The 26,683-nt window shown below is 30.7% G+C and overlaps 1 protein-coding gene across 2 annotated transcripts; it reads right to left on the bottom strand.

Moving 5' to 3' along the window:
• Nucleotides 1-2,086: 2,086 nt before the first annotated feature.
• Nucleotides 2,087-11,945, bottom strand: LOC121132536 (sorting and assembly machinery component 50 homolog B). 2 transcript variants are annotated; one of them, XM_040727958.2, is made up of 2 exons: nt 11,587-11,945; nt 2,087-3,310 (listed from the first exon to the last, which is right to left on the bottom strand). In XM_040727958.2, exons 1-2 carry the CDS (start codon nt 11,851-11,853, stop codon nt 2,267-2,269), a joined length of 1,311 nt encoding a protein of 436 aa, XP_040583892.1. In that variant the 5' UTR covers nt 11,854-11,945; the 3' UTR covers nt 2,087-2,266. The 2 variants fall into 2 exon arrangements, with proteins under 2 accessions (XP_040583892.1, XP_071750278.1); XM_071894177.1 differs by lacking the exon at nt 11,587-11,945 and adding an exon at nt 3,419-3,614.
• Nucleotides 11,946-26,683: the final 14,738 nt, after the last annotated feature.

Here is a 26,683-nt window from a genome sequence, read left to right as displayed (position 1 = left end):
AATATTAAGATAGTTATTCAATCTAGTGTAATTGTTATTTGTTAAGAGTAAAACGGCTTTTGGAACGGATGGACGAAGGATAAAGAAGGTGCCCGGGAGCTATTTACGATTCATTGATAGACCTACCTATTTCATGTTATATATTAATAAACATAGAAGTCAACATCCGTCTAGAATTATTCATAGATGATAATGAACATTTTTGAAAATATATTTTAAACTATGGATGATTGTTATTACATGAAGGATCTTCAAAGTGAACATGAGATTAACCAAAGCTATATCAAAATCTTACGAGTCTGAGTGATAATTTTCCAAGTCAATATGCTTCCGGATTTCATAACAAATGGTCATTAGATTTCAGCCCATTCAATTTTCTAGACACATTTAAATCCGAATGAGCCATTCCTTTTTCATTTAAGGTATCCATTTTATGACTGGAATGAAATATATATGTGAGTATTTATCATGACTCATGAGTTAAGAATAAGGAGTAACATTTGTCTTCTTTATAACTCCATCGATTAACGACTATGAGGCTACATCTATGACCTAAATTTGCTGAAAAACATAAATAATGTTGACTTAAGAAGCTTCTTAGAAACACTCTTTGGGTCCTCAACTACAGATAAATATCACAATTTAGCAAACTATCGCACATATTGGATACTATAATATTTCTCTTACACCTATTGGCTATTAGTATTATTCATAATTATATCATAAATGAACTTGTAAACAAAAACAGCTTACTATGTTATGTAACATAATATTTATGCTATACATTTTTCTGCGCTTTTATTTATCACCTTGAAGTCATATCTGATTGGTACGGTTAAAAAAAATGATGACTGACCTAACTAGTCTCTAAGTATCGTATCTTGGAAAAAGTAAGATAAATAAGTGAGTAACGTCATAGGAAAAGCGCCATCCTGCGTAAAAATATTAAAAATAATGACCAATGTATGTTCTCAAGCTAATTGTTGAGGTTGTAAAGTTTTAATCTGGACATTCCTCCCTAATAGTTCTTTTTTATATATTATGTATAAGTTGCAACTTCTATAAGCAAATTGCACAAGTTTTTAATTCTTTCATCTTAAAATGCTTTATTTAATTATAACATTGATACTCTAATTACCACTAATAATGGATACTAACAATTCATTTTGATCCATTAAAATTAGATGGTTTTTATATATTTATGATTAATTTAACTGTGGGCAATTGAACTTGATACTCTGCCACAGAATACTTAACAACTTGTATATAACATTTATAATATTTAGTATGAACAAACGTTTCAATCTTCCCTAGAATACTTGGCCATTGCCACGGGGTGTGGGTGTGACACCACCAGATAGAGTATTAGAATCGATAACAAGGTGAAATTTTTGGATTAGTTATAAAAGTAATTAAATAAATCTGTTAACAAATTTGAGGGCCCTTTAAATAAATGTATTTTATAAAATAGACTATAAAAATTGATAAAATATTATTTTTCATAAAAAAATCTTCATTCGAAATATAAAATGTATGAATATGGCCCCAAACAGAGATCGATATAATATCGGTCATAAATATTATATAATTCCTCTCCCCCAAAGAAAAATAGCAGTGGTAAATGGTGTGCTATGAGACATTTAATAGAAAGTAATCAATATACTAACAACAATAAATACATAAATGTTTAATATATTTTGATTTTTTCTTAGGTTAGGCACCCTCTAAGATAATGATTATACCTTTAGAAATAGAGAATTGAATTGTAGCAATCTTCGGGGGGAAAATGGTAATAAAAGACCCCTTGACAATATGAACGACAAAATGAACTCCGTTTTTTATCGTTGAATCTCCTAAAAATATTAAACTTACCTTTAATATACTAAAAAAATATTTATAATGTAGCATTCCATTGTAATCTGTTTCTTTGATCAGTATTATTGTTTAAAAGTAAATGAAAAATATTTTTGTAGACCTTTTATATTTGGCCTTTTAAGTTCCACTAAATATGGTACACTTGTATATAATAAATTTTTCATACTTTAATTAAGCATGTCAAATATTATATAGATTCATAAAATAGTAATAAAGAATGATTATTTTTATTGGAAATTTTTTAGAATATAATTAAGACTCAGAACTAACTTATTTTCTGTTAATAATTCGCAAAGGAAAAAAGTCTATCACATATTATGTCTATAAAACTGACTACACGAGTCCACATTATCATATTAATTTCATAAAGTGACGAAGGTATGTGAGATGATTAAAGAAAGTTAACACCAACACCAAATTGAAAACCAGGTGATAATCTGTCTCCTTTGTAGGTAGAGACTGGAATACAATAATTAAGTTCAATTCTTGCCATACCTCCAAGCTTGAAGGCAAGGCCACATCCATATGACATTCTAGTGTCTCGAAATAAAGCATCTGCGCTTAGTTCATGAAGAGCATTCCCTGCATTTAGAAAACCATGAATCCGGAAAAAATCTCCAAATCCTCCTCTTCCTAAAGGAATTGGATGGAACAAGTGAAGACCTGAAGCCCAAAATGAGGAGCAACCAATAGCATTTCCATCAATATGATGACCAAGTCCGCGCTGTTCAAAGCCTCTCACATTCAAGGGCCCTCCAATGAAAAATTTATCTGCGACAGTGATGTTTTTTTCAGAATCTTGATAAGGTCTTAAGTTTCCCCCATTCAGCGTTACTTGAAGAACCAATTCTTCAATCAAAGGAATATTAGTTTGAAGTTCAACTTCACTTTTAAAGAATCCAATATTGCCTCCAAGACCGGCAAATTCTTGGTTGGCACGAAAATATGATCCCTCATTTGGAAAAATATGGTCATCTCTCTTATCAACAGTAAAAATGTGCTTGATAGATGATTTAAGAGTGTGTCCAGAGTGTTCTCTTATGGCAAAAGCACTTTCCTTTCCAGCACATCTTAAATCCCTCCACACACCTTCATAACTAAGATTGTGAACCATCTGAGGACCAGTCATAAAAGTCAAATCTACAGCCATGCCTCTATTCGTTTCCTTATAACCTGAATTAGGATATGTGGCCATTTGCTGAAACACACTAGCACCAATAGCTGAGTTGTGAATAAGAGGCTTCGTAAGTGTTCCATTGAAGGTAATGCACTCTCTAAATCCTCTCGTATAGTCAGCACTGAAACGCTCACCTCTGCCCCAGATATTTGGAAAAACCAATCCACATTGTAATGAACCTTGCTGATTTCCAAATAGAGTATTGACTATGCCTTTGATTCTTCCCAGCTCCTTGACTTTGAATGTTATCTCGTAATCCTATAAGAAATAATGGCAAATTTACTATGAACGTAACATGTATATCTTAATAATTACATATATTAAACTTATTAATTAAATAGTATAAGCAGTTATTATCAATTATACCTCAAGAATTGCTTTGTCATGTAGATCACATAAATATTTGGTATCGTGCAGACAAATTTTCATAATTGACTTTTTTTAAAAAGATGATCTTTACAAGACAAACAAGTACAAAGTAAAAAATCTTAAATTAATAAAATACATAATATCTAGATACTTTTTAAAAATAAAATGTCTCACATCTTCAATAAAATTAATTAGCATGTTGTTTAGAAATTTTTAAATTAAAATAATGCTAGATTGACTGAAAAACATGAAGTGAAGAGTTGAAAAACACTTACACATGATATAGAACCTGAGCAAAATGGCTCTAAAACCTATGTACAATATGGTAAGAAAATAAAGTACTATACCATTTTGAAATCACTCATTCAGTTAAAGTTTAAAGTTGAATCAAAATGCTTGCTATAAATACAGAATTTAAATCATAATTCTGAATCATTATGAAAAAAAAACAAAAAACATTTCAATTTGATAAAACTTATTTAATGCCTTTTGGATAACGGAAATTATGTTGCCGCAAGCCTGTACAACGGGACTGAACTTAATGTGTTAAGAAAGTCATATGAAAAAAACAAGAAGAAATAAAAGCTTATTTGACATATTTCGGAATCATACTTCATCTAAATATTGTTACACAAGATGAAAAACATTTCGTCAAAAAGTTATTTCTTGAAATATTCTGTTATTCTTATACAGGTCAGATTTTATTTAGTGTACACATTTATTTATTTTGAATCCAGAATGTCATTGGTGCAAAACCACGGAGGAGGACAACAAGACGTCTTATCTCTTAACAAAGCAACCTGAGACACTAGGAAAGAGCAAAGAAGATTCTCAATTTTCTTATGACCCACAAAAATTCGGGCAAAGTCTTGCTCTTTTCTGATGAAAATTTTTTCACCGTTAATACCACTGTGAATAAGCAGAACAACCCCTATATCACAACCAAACATCCAGACTATGTCTCAACTTCAGTGATACATATCCTCAAGAATAAAAAATCCAGAGGCCAGCACAGGCGAAGTCTTCCCTCCCATTGTTGTGGAGAGGAAGGAGCAGGTCAATGCAGATGCTTACATCAAACTTATGGATAAAAAAGTGCTACCTTGGGCCATAGAAAAGTTAGGGGACAACTTTGTTATCACTCTAGACGAAGCTCCGTGTCATCGCACCACTAATACCCATGCCTTCCTGAGAGACAAATTTCCGGAATGTCGGGCCTCAACATGTGCCCGACTTCCTCTCCAGACAGAAACTCTTTTGACTAGTCTATCTAGGCGCATCTGGTGGAGAGGGTGTGTGCTACATCTCACATGAGTTTCCAGTTTGTAAATGCTTCCATCAAGAACGAGTGGGCCAAGCTCGAGTCTGACTCCATTGTCAAGATCTGCAATGGATTTAGGCCTCGTATTGAGGCATTAATTAGAGCTAAGGTCTCACATATATAATAAAAGTTGTAACGAGCACGTTTTCAGATGGTTTTGTTAAATAAATGTCTTCTCAAAACCTCTCATTTAAATTTTACTCTTGAAAAGAAATAAAATGTGTATAACTACATAGGATCAACCCTGTAGTTAACAAAACAAAAATTAAACATTTTAGAAATAATCATATTTAAAGCCTCTCACGTCTATCTTTATAATCAACACCTTCAAATTCATCTAGATAGTCCTTGAGTGATCCAACTTAATGAAAAAATGCCATGACTATTCAGTTTTATTTCCAAATCATTGCTTCTAGGTCGGCAAAGAAAAATCGTCAGTAGGAAATATTTACATTTACAAGCCGATACATTTTGGAAACAAATAACGACGTCATAAAGGAAAATGAAACTTATAGATTCCTAAGAATTATAAATGAAATTCCACTCAAAATTTACTCTCGAGACACTAATTGAATAGCTTTTATCTAGGGTGCTCAGACATAATGGTGAAAGACAAAATGTCGAACGTACAAAACGTCAAGTGTATAATTTGAAAAACTTCGAGGGTACAAAGCATCGAATAGTTATTCAAAATTAAAACATAAAAGGCTTATTCGGGAGTAATTCAAAATGACGATTTTGAAAATTGAGGAGCCTTTAGACCGGTTCCTTAAGAACTTGGACAAGAACCTATTGTAATAGTTGGTATTAACTGTTGTGCCATTAGGTACAGAGTTCAAGTCCATCAGACTTTTGAGAGTCAAACAAGGGGATTATCATAATCTAATCTTGAAGTCAGAGCCTTTTTGAGTGTCCTAGAGCCCTTTTTGATCCACAGGTAGGACTGTTCTTTGGTATCGGATGTCATAAAGACATAGTTTATTGTATTTTTAATAAGAATGTTTTTGTATATTTTCTTATGATCCTCGAAGGACTTAATAAAATTTAAAAATTGCTGATCATAAATTTCACTAACTTTAAATCAAATTCAGGTAAAGTTCCACCTCTAAAATATAACAAATTTAAGAATTTCATTAAACTAGAAGGAAAACAAAATGGTTAAAATAAACTAGCCGAACTTTGCATGTAAATTTATATTTATGACCATAAATGAAAATAATATTATTATGGCTTTTTGTAGTTACTACATAAATATATGTGGGTTTTTTTACTTTCAAAAGCAATTATAAAAATTCATACATTCTTGAATAGAAAAAAAGGACATATAAGTATAAAGTAACTCTTTGTTGGACTCCGAGTAGAATTGTAGATCAACATCGTAGTTATTATTGCCTATGGCATTACTAGATACGACGTAGGGGTTGTGCATATAAATTAGTGAGCGGCGCTCAAAATCATTGAGCGAGAGGGCGTTCATTGTTTTGAATAACGAGCGGGAGCGTGCTCACCATTTTTAAAAGGGCGAAAACATCCCTCAAATTAACATTTATAATTGAAATAATAAGATATTTCACTCCAATAATCTTACTTTTTTCGTCCCTAATCCATCAAAAATAATAATAATTGCGTAAATTGAGAGATTTCATTGGGGATTTTCAGTACATACTTTGATTCAATTCAAATATCACTGTTTATCATTGGTATCATGGATGATTCAAAATCTTGTTTTATTCATAAAGTTTAATAAAGATTTATTGCCCAGCAGACGGTAAGGTACATCAAATTGAAAATTCTAGCAAGCCCAATAAGTGATTACACGATGGCATAAATTTGTATTTCTATTAACCTAGTGGCATGATATGTAAAACAATTAGAAATTAGATAATATATAGTGCAATTCCATGTCAAATCAACGAAATCATCCAAAAAATGTCACCCGATATTTTTTGAATGACTTTTGGCAAACTTAAATTCATGAGTAGATTAGGAGTGCCAAATTTCAGAACATAACTCTGAGTCGTTTCTCAGATATAGATACTCGTCTCAGACCAAAATTTTCAACGTCGCTTTATTGTCTTTCTACTTTTACTTTTTTACCTCTTTGAATTTGGTAAGTAACTATTGTTAAGTTTGAGGATTCCAAAAATGAATTCAAAATTAGAATATTTAAATTTCTTATGACCTCAATTTTGATTTAAAAAAAATATGAAACACACTAGCAAGTACTTGATCAACAATAAAATAAATTGCCCAACTTTTATGAATATAAAATTTTGGGAATATGCTCTATATAAATAGGGGGTATCACTGTGCCAAGGATCTTAAAGTTAGGTTACTTTTCTCCGTAAATTGGTCCAATTTTATTTACGTTCTTATATCTTAAACTTATTTTATGATTTATATAGAATGAAAAAAGAATACTGAACTAGAGTCATTCTTAATACTTATTAGAACTTTTTTTTAAATATATATTTATTTTATAGTATATCACTTATTTATTAAGTTGGACATATCGTTAAAATAGTTTGTTTCTTCTTTTTTAAGACTTGGAACTGTCGGCCTTTCACTCTAGCTACAGCTGTTGTAACAATGACGTCAATAGTCCCTTTTTAGGGGTTTAAAGCCCCCCAAATGTTTCTTAATCTTTGAAAACCCTATACTAAGTACATTCTGATGGTGGCACAAGTAAGTATAAGGATTGTAGGCTTTTTTGGAACCTTTTCCACCATTTTGATGACTTTAGTGTTGGATATTCCTGGTCAATATTTGCCACAAGTCACGGTAAATCACATTATGATTGGTAGCATGAGTTAGTCTGCAGTGACCATAAGAAGATAAAATACTTGGTCCAATTTGTTTCTTCAACTTCTGCCAAATGTTATAGCAGGTACCATGTCCCTTATTTTGATCAAAGTGATACGGATCAATTACGATAAAACATGCAGAAGCGGTATGAAGATGCAAAGACCATTCTAGGTACAAGGAACTTTAAATATTTTCCACCAATTTCTGCTAGTAAGAGACTTATAGAAGAATTTAATTCATTTGAGCTTGATATTACTTATCCATCTGCAGTTAACCAGGTAACTTTTCTTTTTAGAAAAATCAATTTCATATCAAATACGATTGTAGCTGGAGATATATCAAAATTTGCTGCTTAGACTTACGACAATATTGCATGGTTACAAATGAAGATGACGAAAGCAAAGACATAAGTATTAAGCTTTTACATCCTTATATTCCATCTCCTTCTTATCTGGCCTCCAAGACATAATGTTTGTTGGGTTCCCAATACCCATGTTAAATGTTTGATCAAGAGCTATGCTAGCTTTCGTCATTTAAGGCTTAGTTCGAAAGGTTATGAACACAGCAATTTAATTACTTTTATAAATAGATATATAATGAGGGTGGAGGAGGGATTTAGAAACGATTGGGGGGCTTTAATCCCCTAAAAAGGGATTCTCGACGCCATTGTGATAACAGTAGCAGCAAGAGCGAAAGGACGACCGTTCAAAGTCTAAAAAAAGAATGAAAAAACTATTTTAACTTTATGTCCAACTTTATAAACAAGGGATATACTATAAACTACTCAATTTTATTTTATTTTGCAAATTTGCTAACTTTTAATCAATCATATGAATTACTGTAGTTCAGTTTTATTTTTTCAGTCTATATAAATCATAAAATAAGTTTAAGATATAAAAATGTAAGTAAAATTAACCAAATTTCCTGATAAAACTAACCTCACTTTGAGATCCCACCCTGGGAGCTATGATAAAAAGCCAACACGATTTTTTGCACAGTGATTTCCCAATTTATGTAGAAAATGTTGTCAAAATTTCATATTCATAAAAGTTGGGCAACTTTTTTTATTGATGATCAAGTACTTGCTACTTTTTAAATCAAAATTGAGATAATAAAAAATTCAAATATTCTAATTTTTGGAATTCTCCCACTTTGAAATAGTTAAGTACGAAATTTCAAGAGGTTAGCTCTTTTGAATAAAAAAATACACAAGAAAAATCAAGCGAAGGGTAAAAAGACATAAAAATGACGTTGAAAATGTTGGTCTGAGACGAGTATCTATGTCTCAGAAACGACTCAGAATTATGTTTTTAAATTTGGCACACTTAATTTACTTATAAATTTGAGCTTGTGTGCCAAAAATAATTCAAATAGGAGATGGTCGGGTGACATGCCCTCGCTGATTTGATCTGGAATGACCATATTTTTGATAGGGAGTAAGGTTTGTGTCTTTCTATCAGTTGGTCCCATTTTGACATTCAAATACACAGCAATAGTTAACTACTTTTCCTTAATATTGATGAAAAAAGGGTGTTTATACTTATCAAACTAAGTTGTTTAGGCCCATAAAATGACCAACATGCTGAAGTCACACGAAAACGTTTTATAAAACTAGTGATTAGCAATACAACCATAAAAAAATGAATTCAGTCAAGCAATCTGCGGAGGGATAATCATATCTTTGCTGAGAAGCAATCATAATTTAATAATGTAACTATTAATTCAACACTCTTAGGACGAAGATCACATAATAAGATCTAAATAAGGTGGTATAACAAACAATAAACAAAAACCGAAATCCTAAACAGAAATCAGAATCAAAAACCTTGTACTATATTACATTATTTGCAAGATTATTATTCAAAATACGTCTCTTAAATTATAATTTTGACAATTGATATTTTAACCTTATTCTGTTTTTAAATATAAAAAGATAAGGAGATTTTGTATTTTTTGACAAATTGGCTATAAAATGGAGTACATTTTACTATAATTTGAACATGTATCACAAAAAATCATCGCATTAAGAAATGGATTGAACAGAGCGTTTTCATAGTACGTCAGTATTATTGATGTCGACTATTTTTGGATTTCCTAAGCAACTAAGTTTTATAGTAATAACATTATCTTTTTCATTAATATTAAGGAAAATAGTGAATGATTAGTTGACAAAAATAAATAACAGGACTTAAACCTTACGATCCATTAATAATTCTATGCCGAGGGTTGAGACCAAAATTGGCCTAAGTCAAATATATACTTTAGAGGATGAAGCTTGAAAACTCTATTATTTCATTATGAATAATTGTGTTTTTCATAATTTTTACAATATAATGATCTGAGAGTTTATCTTCAGAATCTAATTTGCTCTTTTTTTTTTTTTTTTTATTATTAACATTAAATATTATATTTCTAGGATGACATATAGGCAATAACACAATTTTATTTGTAACTTTTGAGTTATCACAATTTGGCTCTCAACCCTCGATATATTAAAAACATGTTATTACATTGCTATACAATTTCATTTGCATATTGTAAACAATAAATTAACAATTAAAATGGAAATAATTGGATATTTCTCTCATACTATCTTACTTTTTTCGTTCCTAATCAATAAAAAAATATTATAAATTTAGACATTTCATACGGATTTTTAGTAGCTATTATTTTGATTCCATTCTAATATTAACGTTTATTATTAGTATCAAGTAGTATCCAATGCAGTTTTTTCTAATACGGAAAGCCATTAAACGACGTTTCATTAAGATTTATTAAAAATTTGTCAATTGTATTTAGTAAAAACATCAAATACAAGCCCCTAGGATGGTATCACCTCCAATTACGATTCAATTTATTACGTCAGTAAACGTTCTATAGTCTTATAAAAAATGTTGACACACAGTAAGCATTTAGTATGCAATTTATTGAATATATTGTACCATAGGTCGAATACGAGGTATAAAAGTAGTGCCGTTAGAAGAGTAAATAGAGACTTGGAACGCATAATCAAAAATATGTTAAATACAAGGGTTACTATCAACTAAGAACTATACAGAAATGGATACACATATTTCAACATGTATGTATCAAATATAAAAATGTCAAATCCATATATTATGTGGCGGTCAACAACCAAAGCTATCTTGAAAAAATCAAGAAAAGGTGGAAATCCCAATATTTTTTTTTAACTTTAAATATTATACATACAACTCAATATTTCATTGGCATATTTGAGTCAATTATAGGCTTATCATTCAAATTTGAAGGATAAATTAAGATACTGAAGTATTTTAGATATAGTATAAAACCATTATTACACTTATAACGGCCCGGACATGGCTTCTTTTAAATATAATCTATTAATTTCTTATTGTAACGATGAATTTCAGCTACTTTAAATGCAATTTGCAACAGAACCAAAGGGTTAATATGAATTATTTGCTGATAGAAATAGAAATTGGTCAGAGTACAAATGTAATTTTGAGAAAAATCATTCTAGCTTGCTTTGGTGTTAACGGAACACAGATATGACACTAAAAAAGGAATTAGATGATTTAAGGGCGGCAGAAAACGATATAAATATATATATTTTTTACTTTACAGTTTATGATTACTCACAACCAATATTTCATGAACATATTTGAGGCATTACATATGTTAGGCTTATTATTCAAATCTGTGGAGTGAGTTAAGATACCCAAAAATTTATGCTATAGTTTAATATCTTTATTTGGTTAAAGGGACTTATATTGGCTCCAATGTAGCACCTTTTCAACACATAAAAATTAAAATCTATCAATTTATTATTCTTTTACTGTGATAATCTTTTTTGGCTATTTTAAGTGCAACTTGCAGCGCATCTAAAGGCTTACTAAAAATAATTTATAGATAGAAATGGACAATAACATGTGGAATATTACAAATGTAATGCACATTTCATTATGGGAAAATTCATTTTGTGTTGACGGACCACATGTTAGATATTTATTAATATTATCTTGGATTTTGAGTTGGAATTTGTCTGTACTAAACCTACCTGAGGACCTCCTTCCTTTGATGTATCAATTTGAACAACGACATCTGAGAAGCATCCCAAGGTTTGAAGCCGAATACGAGCATCTTGGGCATTATTGACCACATCATCAAAGCTTTGAGACTTGAACACATGTTTGACTCTATCGCGGAGGATGTCCTCCTTTGTTCGTTCAATCCCATCGATGAAAATTTTGCTTACTTTTGCAGGGAAAGGATTCGTCTTATTTTCCACAAGCCCTTGTGTGGGTTTGCTACCCGAGCTTCCCATAATAGGAAAATAGGAAATAATAACTTATTTATTACTGTTTGTTTAGAATTAGGAGTGACGTCACTGCGCGCTAAAAGCGCAAACAGATGATTCACTCATTTTTCTTTTCTCTTTTTTTACTCTACTCCTTTTCTTCCTCTTCTTTATTTATATACCGTTGATGAACAACATTCAATAAATTGAACGTCCTTCGTTTATGAAATGCTTCTATGATCCTATGTATTTAGTTATGGTCTCTTCCATAATATATTACTTATGATGTAAATATTTAATGAAGACACAGTTTTATTTTATTTATTTATTTCACCCCCTATTACTAGTTTTACTATTAATAATATACTTATTTAGGATATATATACATATATTGGGTACAAATTACAATTTTGTACAAGTTGAAACCAAAAATTGCGATGAAGAATTTACAGTATTTGGTGGGCATGTTTTTGTTCACATTTTTTAATCGTCAAGTTCACTATAATCGTACATTTTTTCGAATTCGTTTAGTTAACTAAATCGTTCACCTTGAATTCGTTTAATCAGTCACATTTAATCGTTCATCACTAAATTTTTTATCGACTTTTCGTCTGTTTTTAACCAATTTCAGAAAAATAAAACGCAATTGACAAAATTACCAACATCTTTTAATGCAAGGATTGTCAAACTACCACTCACGAGACAGATCCGGACCGACATGCCCTTTTGATGAGCAACCAGCTCTTCTGCTCTCTTACTGCATAAACCAGTCCTATGGAGATTATGGATGTTGAAATTATTTTGTATTGAATGAGTGAGTGTAGCAAATTTATTTCATATAATAAAATATAACTATATTTTGGCACAGACTTTAGATTGAGATGAAATCATTAAACCCTTTAATTTATTCTCATCGTCCTCCCTTTCGACTATTCGTACAATATACAAATTATTAAAATATTGAAACGTGTAAACTGTAAATGACTCCCAAACATTTCAAATATGTGTGTGAGAAAATATATCTATAGAGAGAAATCGAAGTACTTCATATAAAAATTAATAAAAAATTGGATCATAGATTTAAAGATTTTGCTATTTTGAAGAAAATATGGATATAACTATAAGACAATTTATTTTCATTAAACGATGAACGATTTAAATATGTAATTTTTGTCGTTGATCGTTCATGAACGATGAATGATTAGAACTTTTGAGCAATTATCAACAAACCTGGTATTGGGGATGATAATACTACAATAACTGAATATTCCACGAATGATCTATATGATCAAATGGTGTCATTTTGGACTATTTTAATACAAGTTACTAAAGTAAAAGTATTCTGCGGCAGAGTATAAAGTTCAAATGCCCACTGTTATATTACTCATAAATATGTAAAAACCATGTCATTTTAATAGATCAAAATGAAATTATAATATCCATTAATAGTCGGTAATTAGAATGACCAATGTTGTAATTTAATAATGAATTTTATGACAAACATTGTACAACTTGTAAAATTTTATAATAAAAGGTGCAACTCGTACAGACAAGTTACAATATTTGTACACGAGGATTCTCTTACAAGCTACATATAAAGAACTTTTCAAAGGAAAATTGACCTTAAATGTACTCTTATACCAGGAGTTTGAGATACATGTGACTATATAATGTTTTAATATAAATTCAAATTACTAATAGATACATTAAATAGTCATGAAGGATATATATTAGTTAATAAAAACCAAAGGAACGCACCATCAATAGTAAACCGCCTAGGAAATGTATACTAAAATTGTCTATTGTAGATATATTGTTTCAATTGTTTTATATTATCATTGGAGAGTAATTAGATTTACATCTTGTAAATAGTAGGCGGATTCTTCATGAGAAGATCATCTCCGGTGGCAATACATGGGGGAAGTGAGTATTTTTGCATAAATGAATCTAAAACTAAAGAGGAAAAAAAAAGAACACAAATTCAAGTATAATTCATATTCTTTATTTCTTTCAAACTCTAAAAACTTAATAAATTCCGAATTCAATAACGGCCTCTTCTGTAACCTCCTCTTTAAGGTTTCATCAATATATATCACCTGTAGTCCTGGATCCACGTGACCTCTTATCCGTCAAAAAAAACGAGTATTTCCATTGCAGACCAGTACTGAGCTGTCCAAACTTCCTATTTAACCTCATGAATTTCAATCAATTTCTCCACCTTCGGAGAGACACTATCAAATTATTACACAAAGGATTTAAAGATGGAACATTGAATTTTAAAGCATTGATCTTCGAAGCCTTGTTGGAAGAAAACAAGGCTCAATTCAAAATACTCCCTGAGACGGACAAAAAAGTAAATTTTGAGCAAGACATTTTTTACCTATTTATTGTTTTCGTGCTTGTTTCGTTACTTGGTTTAAAGCTTTAAGTATGTCTCGCTCCCACCTTCTTCATGCGCTTGTTTTCTCCTTACATAAATTTGAAATCTATGTGGTAATTGGTATGTAATTATATTTACTTAAATATAATTACAATACTCTCCCTGGACGATTTATATTTTTTTCATATTTCCTTCCTAATCTAATGACATCTAAGCTGTTCTCCTCTAAAACATTTTTAAAAACATGTAAATCAAAGTGAAGGATCCTATTATGATTATATAAACATATGTACTAAGTGTACAATTATAAAAAAAGTTCAAATTAATATTCCTTCGTAACTTATATACTCACTACTCAACATGTCTATAAAAGTTTGTAGAGTAAAATAATAACTTTTGTCATTAAAAAGAAACTTGATAAATAGGTAATATATATATATAAATATAAAATATGCTTCAAGTGTCTTAAAAGGAAGTGAAGAAAAATTTATATAAATTCTAGAAAAGAGTGATAACTTTTTATCATATTTGAAAAACTTAAGGTCTGGAACAATATTATTTTGATACTAGGGCAAAACATCGAATATACAAATTGTAGAATAGAAAAAAAGTCAAACGTACAAAACATAGAAAGGACCATTTTTATAAGGATATTTCAAAGCAAAAAAATTGTTTGTTTGTTTAGCTTCAGATACACGCCACCATACCGGAACTCAATGCGGTATCAGGCGGTAGAGTTGCATCCATGAGTTTCTAACTTTATTATTACCAAAGTTATAAATACTTGTATTGGGAATTGAGATTCCTTTTAGTGAACTGAATCATTTGAATCAGTTCACTAAAAAGATTCGTTCACCAAATTAGTTCTAAGATTCCCCCTTCCTATAAAAATAATTTTCTACAATTTATTGCAATGATTCAAGCGGATATTTAAAAAACCTGTATTGAATCAATACAGCAAAAATTTTAAAGATTAAATTTTAACGGAAAAATATAACATGAATTTAACATCTTTAACTTGTCTTTTAGTTAACCCTTTATTAATGTAAGCGTTCATTTTTGTTAATAACTCATTATTAGTTAAGAACACCTGTACAACCCGTGGACCGGTGTGTATTTTTGGATATAACAGGATGCCCTTGATGCTTAAAGAAACAACTGTGGGGGAATTTAAACTGTATTAAGTCCTGCCGCTTTAACTGCACAACCCATGGGCCGGAGTGTATTTTAGCATAGCATAATAAAAGAGGTCCTTAATGCTTAGAAACGCGACAGCGGTGCAGTTTAAACTATCCTTGGACTTAGCACTTTACTTGTACAGCCCGTGAGCTGGTACATATATATTTTTGGATATTACAACAGGTCCTTGATGCTCAAAGAAGCGGCGACTGGGGAATTTAAACGACCTTAGGATCCTGTCCTTCAACTGCATAACCTGTGGGCCGGGATGTATTATAGCATAGCATAATAAAGAAGTCCTTAATCCTTAGAAACACGGTGCCGGTGGAGTTTAAACTATCATGGGATTTAGCACTTCATTTACACAATCCGTGTGCTGGAGTATATTTTTGGATTTTACAAGAGGTCCTTGATGCTCAAAGAAACAGCGACGGGGGAATTTAAACCACCTAAGGGACCTGCGCTTCAACTGCATAACCTGTAGGTCGGAGTATATTATAGAAGAATAGAAGCATTCCTTGACACTTTGAATCGCAACGGCGTTGAGTTAAACCCACCTTGTGGTTCAGCACTTCATTTGTACAACCCGTTGGCTGGGTGTGTTTTTGGATGTTACAGAAAGTCATTAATGCTCAAGGAAGTAGAGACAGGGAAACTTAAACTGCCTTGGGGTCCTGCACTTGACCTGTTACGTTTTACAAATTTACTTATTTGCGACCTAACAACCGCAAAACTACTCTTTAAAATTAGTCTTGAGTAAACTTTCACAGAAATTTGAATTCGACAACTTTAAAATGGACAAGTAGTTCATAAAAAAACTACAAAAGTATATGCAGATTTACGTAATAGTCTTGAAACTATTTTTGTTAAATTTGAAAACATGGAAGCATTAGTATATATCAATGCTATTTAGCATAATTTGTAAATTTATTATATTTTGGAAGAAATACTATAAATACAACATAATATTGAATAAAATTATAGGATTATTTCTACTCCCAAATGTTGCTAAAATTTACAACAAGTATAAGATAACTGTTTGTAACGTAAATATACATTATTTGATATTTTAACTCAACACACAAATTTGAATACAGACTTTATAACTGTCCACATATGTCAATGAGTTATGGTACTGATATATAAAAAAGGTATATATAGGGTGACCAGAGGTCCTCTTTTTCCGGACATGTCCTCTTTTTGAGACCTAATAGATGCGTCCGGTAGGAATTTCAAAAATGTCCAGTATTCTACTCCGTCGCAAAAAAAAAAAATATTAATAATTAATTTTTTCCTCGTTGCATATTTGTGTTTCAGGATCCTTCACATAGCATACTAGTCACATTATTGAGCACCTTGCCGACTCCACTACGTGCGTTGTTTACAACAGCACTTTATATCTGGAGTTATTAAACGTAAATGTAAGTTCACGGGCGAACTAATGTTTTCAACTTGGTCGTGATGCTTCGGCAGCTGAGTGTATTACATGCAGAGTATTACGTGTTTTTAGAAAATAAAAATGGCAGCGATTTGGAAGCTCATGTATACTCTGCAAAACACAGAACTGGAGCTACAGGAGAGAGCTCGTCGAGTAAAGTGACATACGTTTTTGTGACTAAAACCGAGACTTCTGTTACGGCTGCAGAGGGTACCCTGTTCTTCACAGAATAAAGCAACACAATAGCTGTACATCTGGTTTTCTAAGAAAGATTTTCTGGATTTGGTGACAGTTCAAAAAATCTTAAGTGCTCAGACAAAGACAGAAGCCATTGGCACGGCCGTGATAGCTCCACATTTTGACGAAGTTTCTCTGAAAGCACTCGAAGAAATCCCATTTGTGTAATTTCATTTTGACACTTGTATGCATTCATATGGTCATGGTGCGGTATACTATACACAACACCTCTTCATGCTACCCCCTACGAAGTGTCTTCTTTTTTAAAAACTCAAATTTGGTTACCCTTCAGGGGCATCCACAGGATTATATTTTTTTTTAGGGAAGGAGACTTGGTTTTTTGAAAAATTAAATTTTTGGAAAAGAGAAATTAAAAAATCCACAACTTCTCACAAAAATTTAAAAAATCCATAGATATTCTCAAAAAATTGCAAAAATCCACAGATGTCATAAATGAACTATTAATTTCAAGTATTTAATTTTTTGGAAAAAATTGAAACAATCTATAGGTATTCACAGAATTTTTTTTTTTTTTTTTAATTTACCAGTATTAAATTTTCTATTAAGAAGCAAAAATTCTTTAATTTTGGGGGGTTACATCCTCCAGCCACCCCCTACGGACGTTCCTGTCCTAGGTATATATAATATGAAGTAAAATAGAAATTGTAATATTCTCATTTTCTTTCATATTTGTACCTCATATATTAGTCAAATGTATATTATGTGTCTAAACATGAAACAAGCTAAAAATCATTTCTTACCTATTCTATTCTTGACGAAAATAAATTGTTACACAAGGGCTGTGATGCGAAACTAATGGTGCTTTTAACTACTTTTGAATGTATACACGTATTTGTGTAATAAATGAATTTCCATAAAAATATACTCAAATTATCCTTAAATTAGTTACTAATTTTGGAAAAACTTTTATTGTATTTTACAACTCAATTAAAAAAAATAAGTATACTTTTTTTTCCTTCTGAGATATGTACATTAGGATGTTCCCTAAAATCAAAAGTAATTTTTCAAAATTCATACTCCCTCATTTCTTTTCTATTTGATCTCAGCTACTCAAATATGAAAAAAAAAAAAAATCTACGACCATAATAACAAGTGTCTACAATATAATTAAAGTCAATTCGATGACTTGATCCATTTATTAATTAAGACGTTAAGTAATCCATGCATGATGGTAGGCTGGATAGGGAAATTTACATTCAAATAAAAAGGCCTTATGTATAATAAATGCATTTTAACACGTTTGACTATAAGTAATTCAATAAAATGTGGTTTAACTTTCCCCGGTCCACCTTACTCCATATAAAATGATGATATTGAGTTTATCTTTCAGAATTGATAAATACCTCATATATTAGGGTTATTTTGACTTTATAACACAATTAATTTTTTTTTTGGATATATTTTCTTTCCAGGATTTTTATTTTACAGTCCATATATATCTTCTTGTGTTCAAGAACCCCAAAGTAGTTGAAAATGCTTTTGTTCCGCATTCGCTGAAATTAAAACATTTTTTGTCATCTGCTATCTCAATCATATCATTCATTAACAGCTGTAAGGATTGACAATTTTTTTTGGGCTTCAATGTATGCATTATTATTATTCCATAAAGTTGTAGCTTCACGATGAAAAGAATCATCAATTTTGGAATGGTAAAACAGTGAAATGCTTTTAACCGATATGAAGTCACATATTTTTTTATCTGAAATCAAATTTCAGATATCACTTGATTAAAAAACAAATGCTCCATTCGATTCAACGTATCTTTTGTCATGTGCTGAGATATTTTCATGGTCGTTAAATTTACGACCATTTTTTCTTTTGTTTCTTGATCGACGTCATCATCGAAGAATGAAAGGGCAGCAGCTTCATCAGTCAAATACTATAAAAGCTGCCCTAAATTTATTTAGGGCAGCTTTTGATATTGTTTTTTTTTTTTTTTTTTTTTTTGTAAGATTTCTATGATTTTAACAAGTATAAATCACTATATGGTGCTTTGACTACTAAAATTCATTCAAGCTAAGGCTCAAGGTATATTCTTACAATAGATAAGCATATATCTAATAACGCTATTTTATCTTTTTTATTTATTTTAAGCTGGGAACTTAATAAGGGGTTTTTCAGATACTATATTGCTCTGGTCATCCAATGAGCTTCCTGTATGGCATCGGGAGGTCTAATTTGAGCTTCATTAAATCATTACACCCAATTTCTTTTGATGGCTCATTGTGATAATATCAAAATAAACTTTCAATTTCCGAAATAATAGCTTACTTTGTACAAATGACTATAAGGAGACTACATATTTTCAAGGAATCTATATTTTTCCAATAATCTTTTAATTTTTGAAAGAGAGAAATATTTGGACTTGTTGTTACATGTTTGATTTTCACTTCAAAAAAAGTTTTTAAAACCAATTCAAGAAGATGATGACAACAGGGAAATAAAGTATTTCGCTTTCAAATTTTTGTACCATTAATACGGCCAGTATTTGAGGCTTTGGTATCGCAGCAGAGAACTTGCACATTTTTTTGGAGTTCCCAGTCAAGGATTGCTTTCCTAACAGCTCGTATCTATTCCTTTCCTATTGAATTATCCAACCTCAGACCATCAACAATTTGTTATTTATTTCCATATTTAAAGACAATCAGCCAACTTTCTTCTTTCATCTTCGAATTATTCAAAGTAGGCAGTAATTTTCCATCCGAAAGTAAAGCTACAACATCTGTTACTTTTTCTTTAAAATCAATTTGTATAGTGTTCCCCGATCTAATCTTCGATGACTTCCAATCCTTTGGATAGAAGATTACAAATAGGAAATTCATGAATATTTATCCCTAATGAATCAATAGTTGCTTCAAGAATAAAGACTATATCTCTCATACTTAATTGAAACATATCTAATGCAGCTACTAAATTTTGAGAAGTATAATATTTCTTAATCATTTTTTTTGGAGTTTTTCTTGACTCTGTACTTTAAATTATAGGGTGAAGATTGTTGGAATTTTCAGGTTCATTTGAATTAAGATTCAAATCATTAGAAAAATATTTGTTCCCAACTGATTAATTAAATGACAAAGTATATTTTATTAATCGTTTTTGATCATCTACTATACGTAGACTTGATCTTTCCTCTTTTTCCAACAGCTTTTTATCCACTCTTACCAAGTGACCTGGTTTTTTCTCTTGTTGCAAGAACAACTTACCTTGTTCAATTTATATTAATTGGTATGTATCGATATGTCCTTTGTCAAATAAATTATCCTAATTATTAATGAACTCGTCCCGAGACCGATTAAGGATGCCATTTAATTTTTTATGCAGATCTAAGATTGATACAACTGAACGGGTTTTTTCGCATAATTGAAGATGAAGATTATGAACATTATTAAGTGTTTCTTGGAGGCTTAGTTTTAAGTTGAGCAGGATGGAAAAAAATGAAGATGATCTCTCTATGATGTCAGAAAGTGGACGGCATAACTTAAAGAGGGATACGAACTTCTTGTTAAGTTTGGAGAAGAATATAAAGGAGGATCATACTAAGTCGATAAATCGCCTCGCCAACGACTTCACTGTGGCTCTTAGGACCATCGTGAGGGATTTAAAGTACAACTTGAGATTATTTTCTTTCACAAGGACCCCATATCACCTTCTGACAGGTGGCATGAAAGCCAGGAGGCTCGAGAAGTGCAAGAAATTAGTAGGCCAAACCATAGGTATCTCATTAGGGTAAATTAATGTTGTCATTATTAACTGTGAGCTATATGCACAAAGTACTTTTTTAAAGTAAACTTTTTATATGAAGGAGTTAAAATTTCTTTTTACACATATTTTAGTCCAATTTGTTTGTCTTTGTTAGTTATTAAGGAAAAGAAAATATATATTTATATGCAAGAAATAGTTGAATGTTGGTGCAATAAACATGCAGATATAAATACATATCTGTTCTTATTTAAAATCATTTATAGTGCCTGTCATATATCCAGTTATTTAAAGTATGTGGGCATTTGGCCCAACAATGATAGTGCTGAATTTTTTTGGCCCTCTTTATCATGGAAGTTGCTCATCCTTGCTCTAAATAAATAAACCAAAAGTATCTTATTAAAGTATAGTTTCTTTGTTCCTCAGCGCCTATAACTCCAGCAAATGTAAGGTTTTACTGCTAGTCTATATTAAAGACAAAGAGTTTCTGTGTATAAATGTTTTTTTATGAAAATAAGGCATTTTTGAACCAAGAACTAACCATGTACTTATTCTCAAAAAATAATTTCTTTTTGGTAATAAAGTTCCAAAATCAACAGATATTCACAAAAAATTAAATTTTTTGGATAAAAAAATTCCAAAATCCACAGCTGTTCAAAAAAATTAATTATTTTGGAAAAAAAATTTCAAATTTTTAACTCTATTGAAAAAAATTTCAAAAATCCCTAAATTTTAGTATTAAATTTTTTGGAAATAAATTTCAAAATTTTGTAATTATTTAAAGAGAATTAAATTTTTTGGAAAAAAATTCGAAAAATTATATAAACTTTCAAATATTTTTTTGATGTTTTTTTCAAAAAAAAACATCAAAATAAAAACTTTTTTTATTTAAGAACAATAATTCATTCATTTTTATTTTTTTCATAACAAAAAAGTAATAGATATTTTAATAAGAATAATAAATAAGAATCGGAATAAAGCAAATTAAACATTATTTACGCGATGCCGATTCCAGAAAAAACACCTTATTCTCCGATATAATTTTCTTGCCATGAATTTTCTAGTGACGCCTTTGTTTTACGAGCTTGTTACCAAACTGAGCCCGTATACAAAAAGAACCGAGACTGATAAAGCTGAACCCAGACCGAAACCGAAACCATTGGAATGAAGAAACTGAGTTAAGTTGCACTCAGTTCCCAAAATATATTCAAATGATCAGGATTTAAATACCGGCAGGAAATGTTGTATACATCACTAATTCATTCCATGCCAAAACGACCACACGAGTTAACCACATGTTTCATAATATGCTTATTTTTTTACAGGTAAAGTTTTGGAGGTATGGGTTTCTAAAGTTAGTAAAATTGAACAAACTTTCCTCAAAAAAAAAAAAAAAAAAAAGGCTAAAAAAATTTAACAAAACTCTCACGTCAATCTAAATATCTTACTTAATTTTTATCCTATTATTTTTAAAATTCCTGTGAAAATGAAGTAAAGCATATGAATTCTACAAATGAGGAAGTTTTTTTATTTACTATCACTCAAAAAGTAGGTTTCAGTTATTTTTTACATAAAAGAACTAAAGTTACTATTACAAAAATTATTATCGAGGGGTATATATGCATGCTTAATAAAGAATAGCGAAAACTGACTTATATATAAATGATTAAAGGGTTTACTGTAAAACGTCAGAGGTAAAAAGATTGCCCGTGGGACGAGTATTATTATGGCATTTATAAAGAAGTGCTTGATACTTAAAAAAACACGGTGGAGTTTAAACTGCATTGGGGCCCAGCAATTCACTTTTACAACCGGCCGAGTGTATATTAGCATATTAAAAGAGGTCCTTGATGCTTAGAAACGCAGTAGTATTGGAGTTGAAATTGCCTTGGAGCCCAGCACTTCACTTGTACTACCTAAGGGACAGATTGTATATTAAAACCGTTCCTTGATTATAAGAAACCCGGTGGCATTGGAGTTTCAACTGCCTTAGGGCCCAGTACTTCATCTGTACAACCTTAAGGCCGGGGTGTATTTTTGTATATTAAAAGGGATCCATGATGCTCAGGCAAACGGCTGTCTGGGAATTTTTAAATTCCTTTTATAGTTTGATAGCCCAAGTAAAACACAATTGCTCTAAAATTGAAAACGATAATATTGTCTTGCAAATAAATTACTCACAAGTCACAATGATGTTGCTTCACGATGATATTACCCAATACAATTTGGTCTCACAACGCAGGGGCGTCCGCAGAATTATATATTTTTTTGGAGGGCTTAGTTTCATTTCAAAAAATAAAAAAATAACCACTATTTTCGCTTAAAATTCTACAGCCCCTCTATCCCACACATTGCAGACGCCCCTGCAACGATAATGTACACCATGATTTTACCACAAAACGATATTACCAAAACAATTTTGTCCGCAACCTTTTTACAACAATCATTTTACTGAACACCGATCAAAGAAAGGAGGGTGTAATTCTCTACAACAGTGCAGAATATTATTATTCTATTCGTAAAAATTCCTTCAGACTGGTATTCTCAACCGAAGATAATTAAAAAAAAGGAAAAAAATAGTTTAAATGCTACATAAACTGTAATAATTTTTGACCACGAAAATGTGTTGAGAAGGAGAAAAAAAAAAAGGATCTCTAAGCATTTATTAAAAGAATAATTATCAGTATTCTAATTTGATTTAATAAAAAAAAGTAGATAAATTATAGGAAATGCCGTATATAGCACTAGGGTAGCAGTTATTATCAAAATAGGGAAGTAAAAAAAAAATATAGAAAAAAAGATATGAGCCCTCAATAGTTTTTTTTTTACAAAAAAAGATGGGATGTCAAAAACTGTAATTTAATTCATAAATAATAAATCAAAGTGTATCTGTCTATATAAAAATTAGTCATTGAGTGCTAGTGATCCCTGATCCAAATGATCATCAACAAAAACAAAAAAACAAATATATTTTTACGTTAATAAGTAATATTTCAATCTAATACATTGTCTTATATTTAATGATTTAATAACAAATCAAAAGTTATAATTTGTAATCCTTAAGTTGTTTTTTTTCGAGAAATATAATATATATATTTACATAATGATTTCTTATTGAAATTTTTTTTTATAAACATAATATTAAAAAAAGTGTTAATGTATATTTACAAAAGTTTTCTTATTTGATTCAGGATACAATCTTCTATGGTCTTCAACTACTTGAAGAACCCGCTGTGATTCGTTATTCGTTAACAGGCCACAGTATCCTTCCCGTCACATATATTTTTTTATTCTTGCTTTTTTTTTCAAAGTTTAATCGTTATTTTTTCATTCTTGGGGACAGAACACATATGAATTGATATAAGTATTGAGTAGTTACGTATGAGTGTGCTTATGGAAAATAAGTATGTAACAATAATTATTTAATGAGGAGTTATTTCCTATATTTTTAAAGCAAAATTTTTATTTTAGCCAACGCCTAACCACTAATTCATAATAAATTATTACTAATAAAAGATTTAATGGCAAGAGTGTTGGCTCGCTTAACTAGAAGAAGGTTTTTTTTTGTCTCTAGTTGAGTTCCTGTATTATATTTGAGCATGCATAATTATGAAACATTTTCTAAAATCAGGGGTTTGGGTCGTAATAAGACTGGGGAACACGAAATTTCTGTCAATAGTAGGAAGTCAAGAATATAATTTATCTTCTTGGAACATAATCTAAATATGGATGATTGGATTTCAGAAAAATGTGAGATTATAGTATTTCGTAATTATAGTCAGTTTTTTTACCATTAAGACTATTCATCAATTGAAGGACAGTGAATAAAACTTATGTAAAGGTTTTTTTTATGATATAACAAATGTTTTTTTTGATTATGTATATTGTTCTTAACTCGACATATTTCCATTTTTAGGCGGAGAAATGTTGAATAATGACACTTTTCTTTGGACTCTTATAAACTTATTCCTCATCAATAGGATAAAGAATATCATACCTTATATTTTAGAATAATATTACATCTATTATTTAAAATTTTACCAATTTAAAAAATATGCATATCCAAGGATTTTTTGGTTCGATCTTGTATTTTTTATGGGTCCATCTTACTGGAGGGTGCAAAACTACGGCTGGACCCAGAGCGTCGAGAACGTTCTCCAGGTAGTTCAAGGTATTTACCTTGAAACCAAATATAAAGAAGACCAATGACGTCTATAGCTTCTCTGCCAGACATTTGCTCAGACCATCACAATTCCCCATACTTGCTCGATTCATTGTCATTCTGTACGTTGATGGATTTAGCCATCATAATCTTTTTTTTAAACTTGCAAGGTCGATCTAACATTCTTTCATTGTGGCCTTAGAAAGCATTTCGTGCCGCTGTTTTTGAAGGAAATACTATCACGTCTTTCCTCAATAGCTCCGGCACCGTTGTTTTGACAATTTTGTGGTTCTTGGCCAAGGTTCAGATGTAGCTCTTGCCATTCCTTTGGATCTTTTATCTTACAGGCTTGATGACCTTTAGCATCTTTTCTGATATTAGCCGAGACTTCCCAGGGGCCGTTTTGAATCCTCCTGTATCTTTAAACTTCTTGCAGGTCTTCCACATAGTGACTTAGCTAACTTTAATAAACTTCGTAGTGACATCATGGGTTTTCTGTATTGAATTAACTGAACAGTCACTTTCCACTGGTTCTCAGCCAATTTCATGTTTATGAAATAATGTTTGAATTACTATTATAATATTTTGGATTACCTTAATATTCGTACATCCTGTATATATACAAAGCTCATAAGCAAAGGAAATATAATTATTCTATTATAAAGCAGATTCCAATTTATTGTCCTACAAATAGATAATTTGACAATAAAATATAGTAAAAATAGAATTCTACATGGATTTCTAGAGCTTTACTAGCTACAATAATAATTTAAATAAGGTGTTAATTTAAGTTTCTTAGAATAGAAATATTATTAAAAATACCATTTTACATGATGATTGGTGTCAAGACTCTTAAAACAATATATTTCATAATAAAGTACAAATAATAGAAATGTAAATCCAAGATTGCCTCAAAGCTAGTGTGCCTGCTTTCTTGTAGGCCAAGATATAGCCCCAGCTCCCTGGAACCCTTTGGACCTCTAGGTCGAGAGGAGTTGGATGCCAACGCATGTATCAAGTCTCACTCCTCTACGAATGCCGGCATCGTGCATGAGGCTAATAAACTGGATCCTCCTTACATCGAAAACCCTTGTGCCAGTTTTAGGTGCTTGGGCGAGAGTGTGATGGTGATTGACGTCGCCCGAATCGAATAAAATGTTATGTCTATACTTATATTGTTAAGAGTAGTGCGTAGACAGTGAACATGTTATCCTCGTTATTGATCTTGATGATGGATTTATATGTTAGACCCGTTTATTATTAATAAATCCCCTTTTTCATTTCTTCCTTTTAAGAAGATTACTTCCGAAACTTTTTTCCTTGCTATTGCTCAAGTGCATTTCACAAACTTTGAGGTATTTCGAATTTTTTTTTTTGTATATTTGATATAGATATTATCATAATGTAGATTAAATTTGCTAATATTAATTTGTACAAGATAAGATCAAACTACATAGTTATCAATTGTGTAAGGATTTGGACAATTTGTAAGTACGAGTATATTTAAAGTATAGTTCATTGTAGTAAATTCAATCATCAAACCGTTGTTTTGGTTTCTACGCTTCTTTTCTCAGAAATTTCAAAATGGGAATTTAAAAAAAAAATGATAATATTTAATTTTATGTACAGTTTGGCATAAAATCATAATTTTTTACGTAAACTTTTCTTATTCGAAGTTTTATCATAAAAATGTATGTTATGTTTAAAAGAAAACTACGACCATTATTCTTATATGTATGTA

This window comes from Lepeophtheirus salmonis, chromosome 2 (genome assembly GCF_016086655.4).
Source record: "Lepeophtheirus salmonis chromosome 2, UVic_Lsal_1.4, whole genome shotgun sequence".
NCBI classification, from domain to species: domain Eukaryota; kingdom Metazoa; phylum Arthropoda; class Copepoda; order Siphonostomatoida; family Caligidae; genus Lepeophtheirus; species Lepeophtheirus salmonis.
Note: the sequence above shows the minus strand (reverse complement) of the source record. Positions and strands in the feature narration are given on the sequence as shown.

Bases quoted from the DNA above. Each gene is read 5' to 3' on its own strand.
- LOC121132536 (XM_040727958.2), bottom strand. From the start codon at position 11,853: ATGGGAAGCTCGGGTAGCAAACCCACACAAGGGCTTGTGGAAAATAAG. The intron at 3,311-11,586 runs GTAGGTTTAGTA...TATTTCTTATAG, and splicing joins CAAAGGAAGGAGGTCCTCAG to GATTACGAGATAACATTCAA.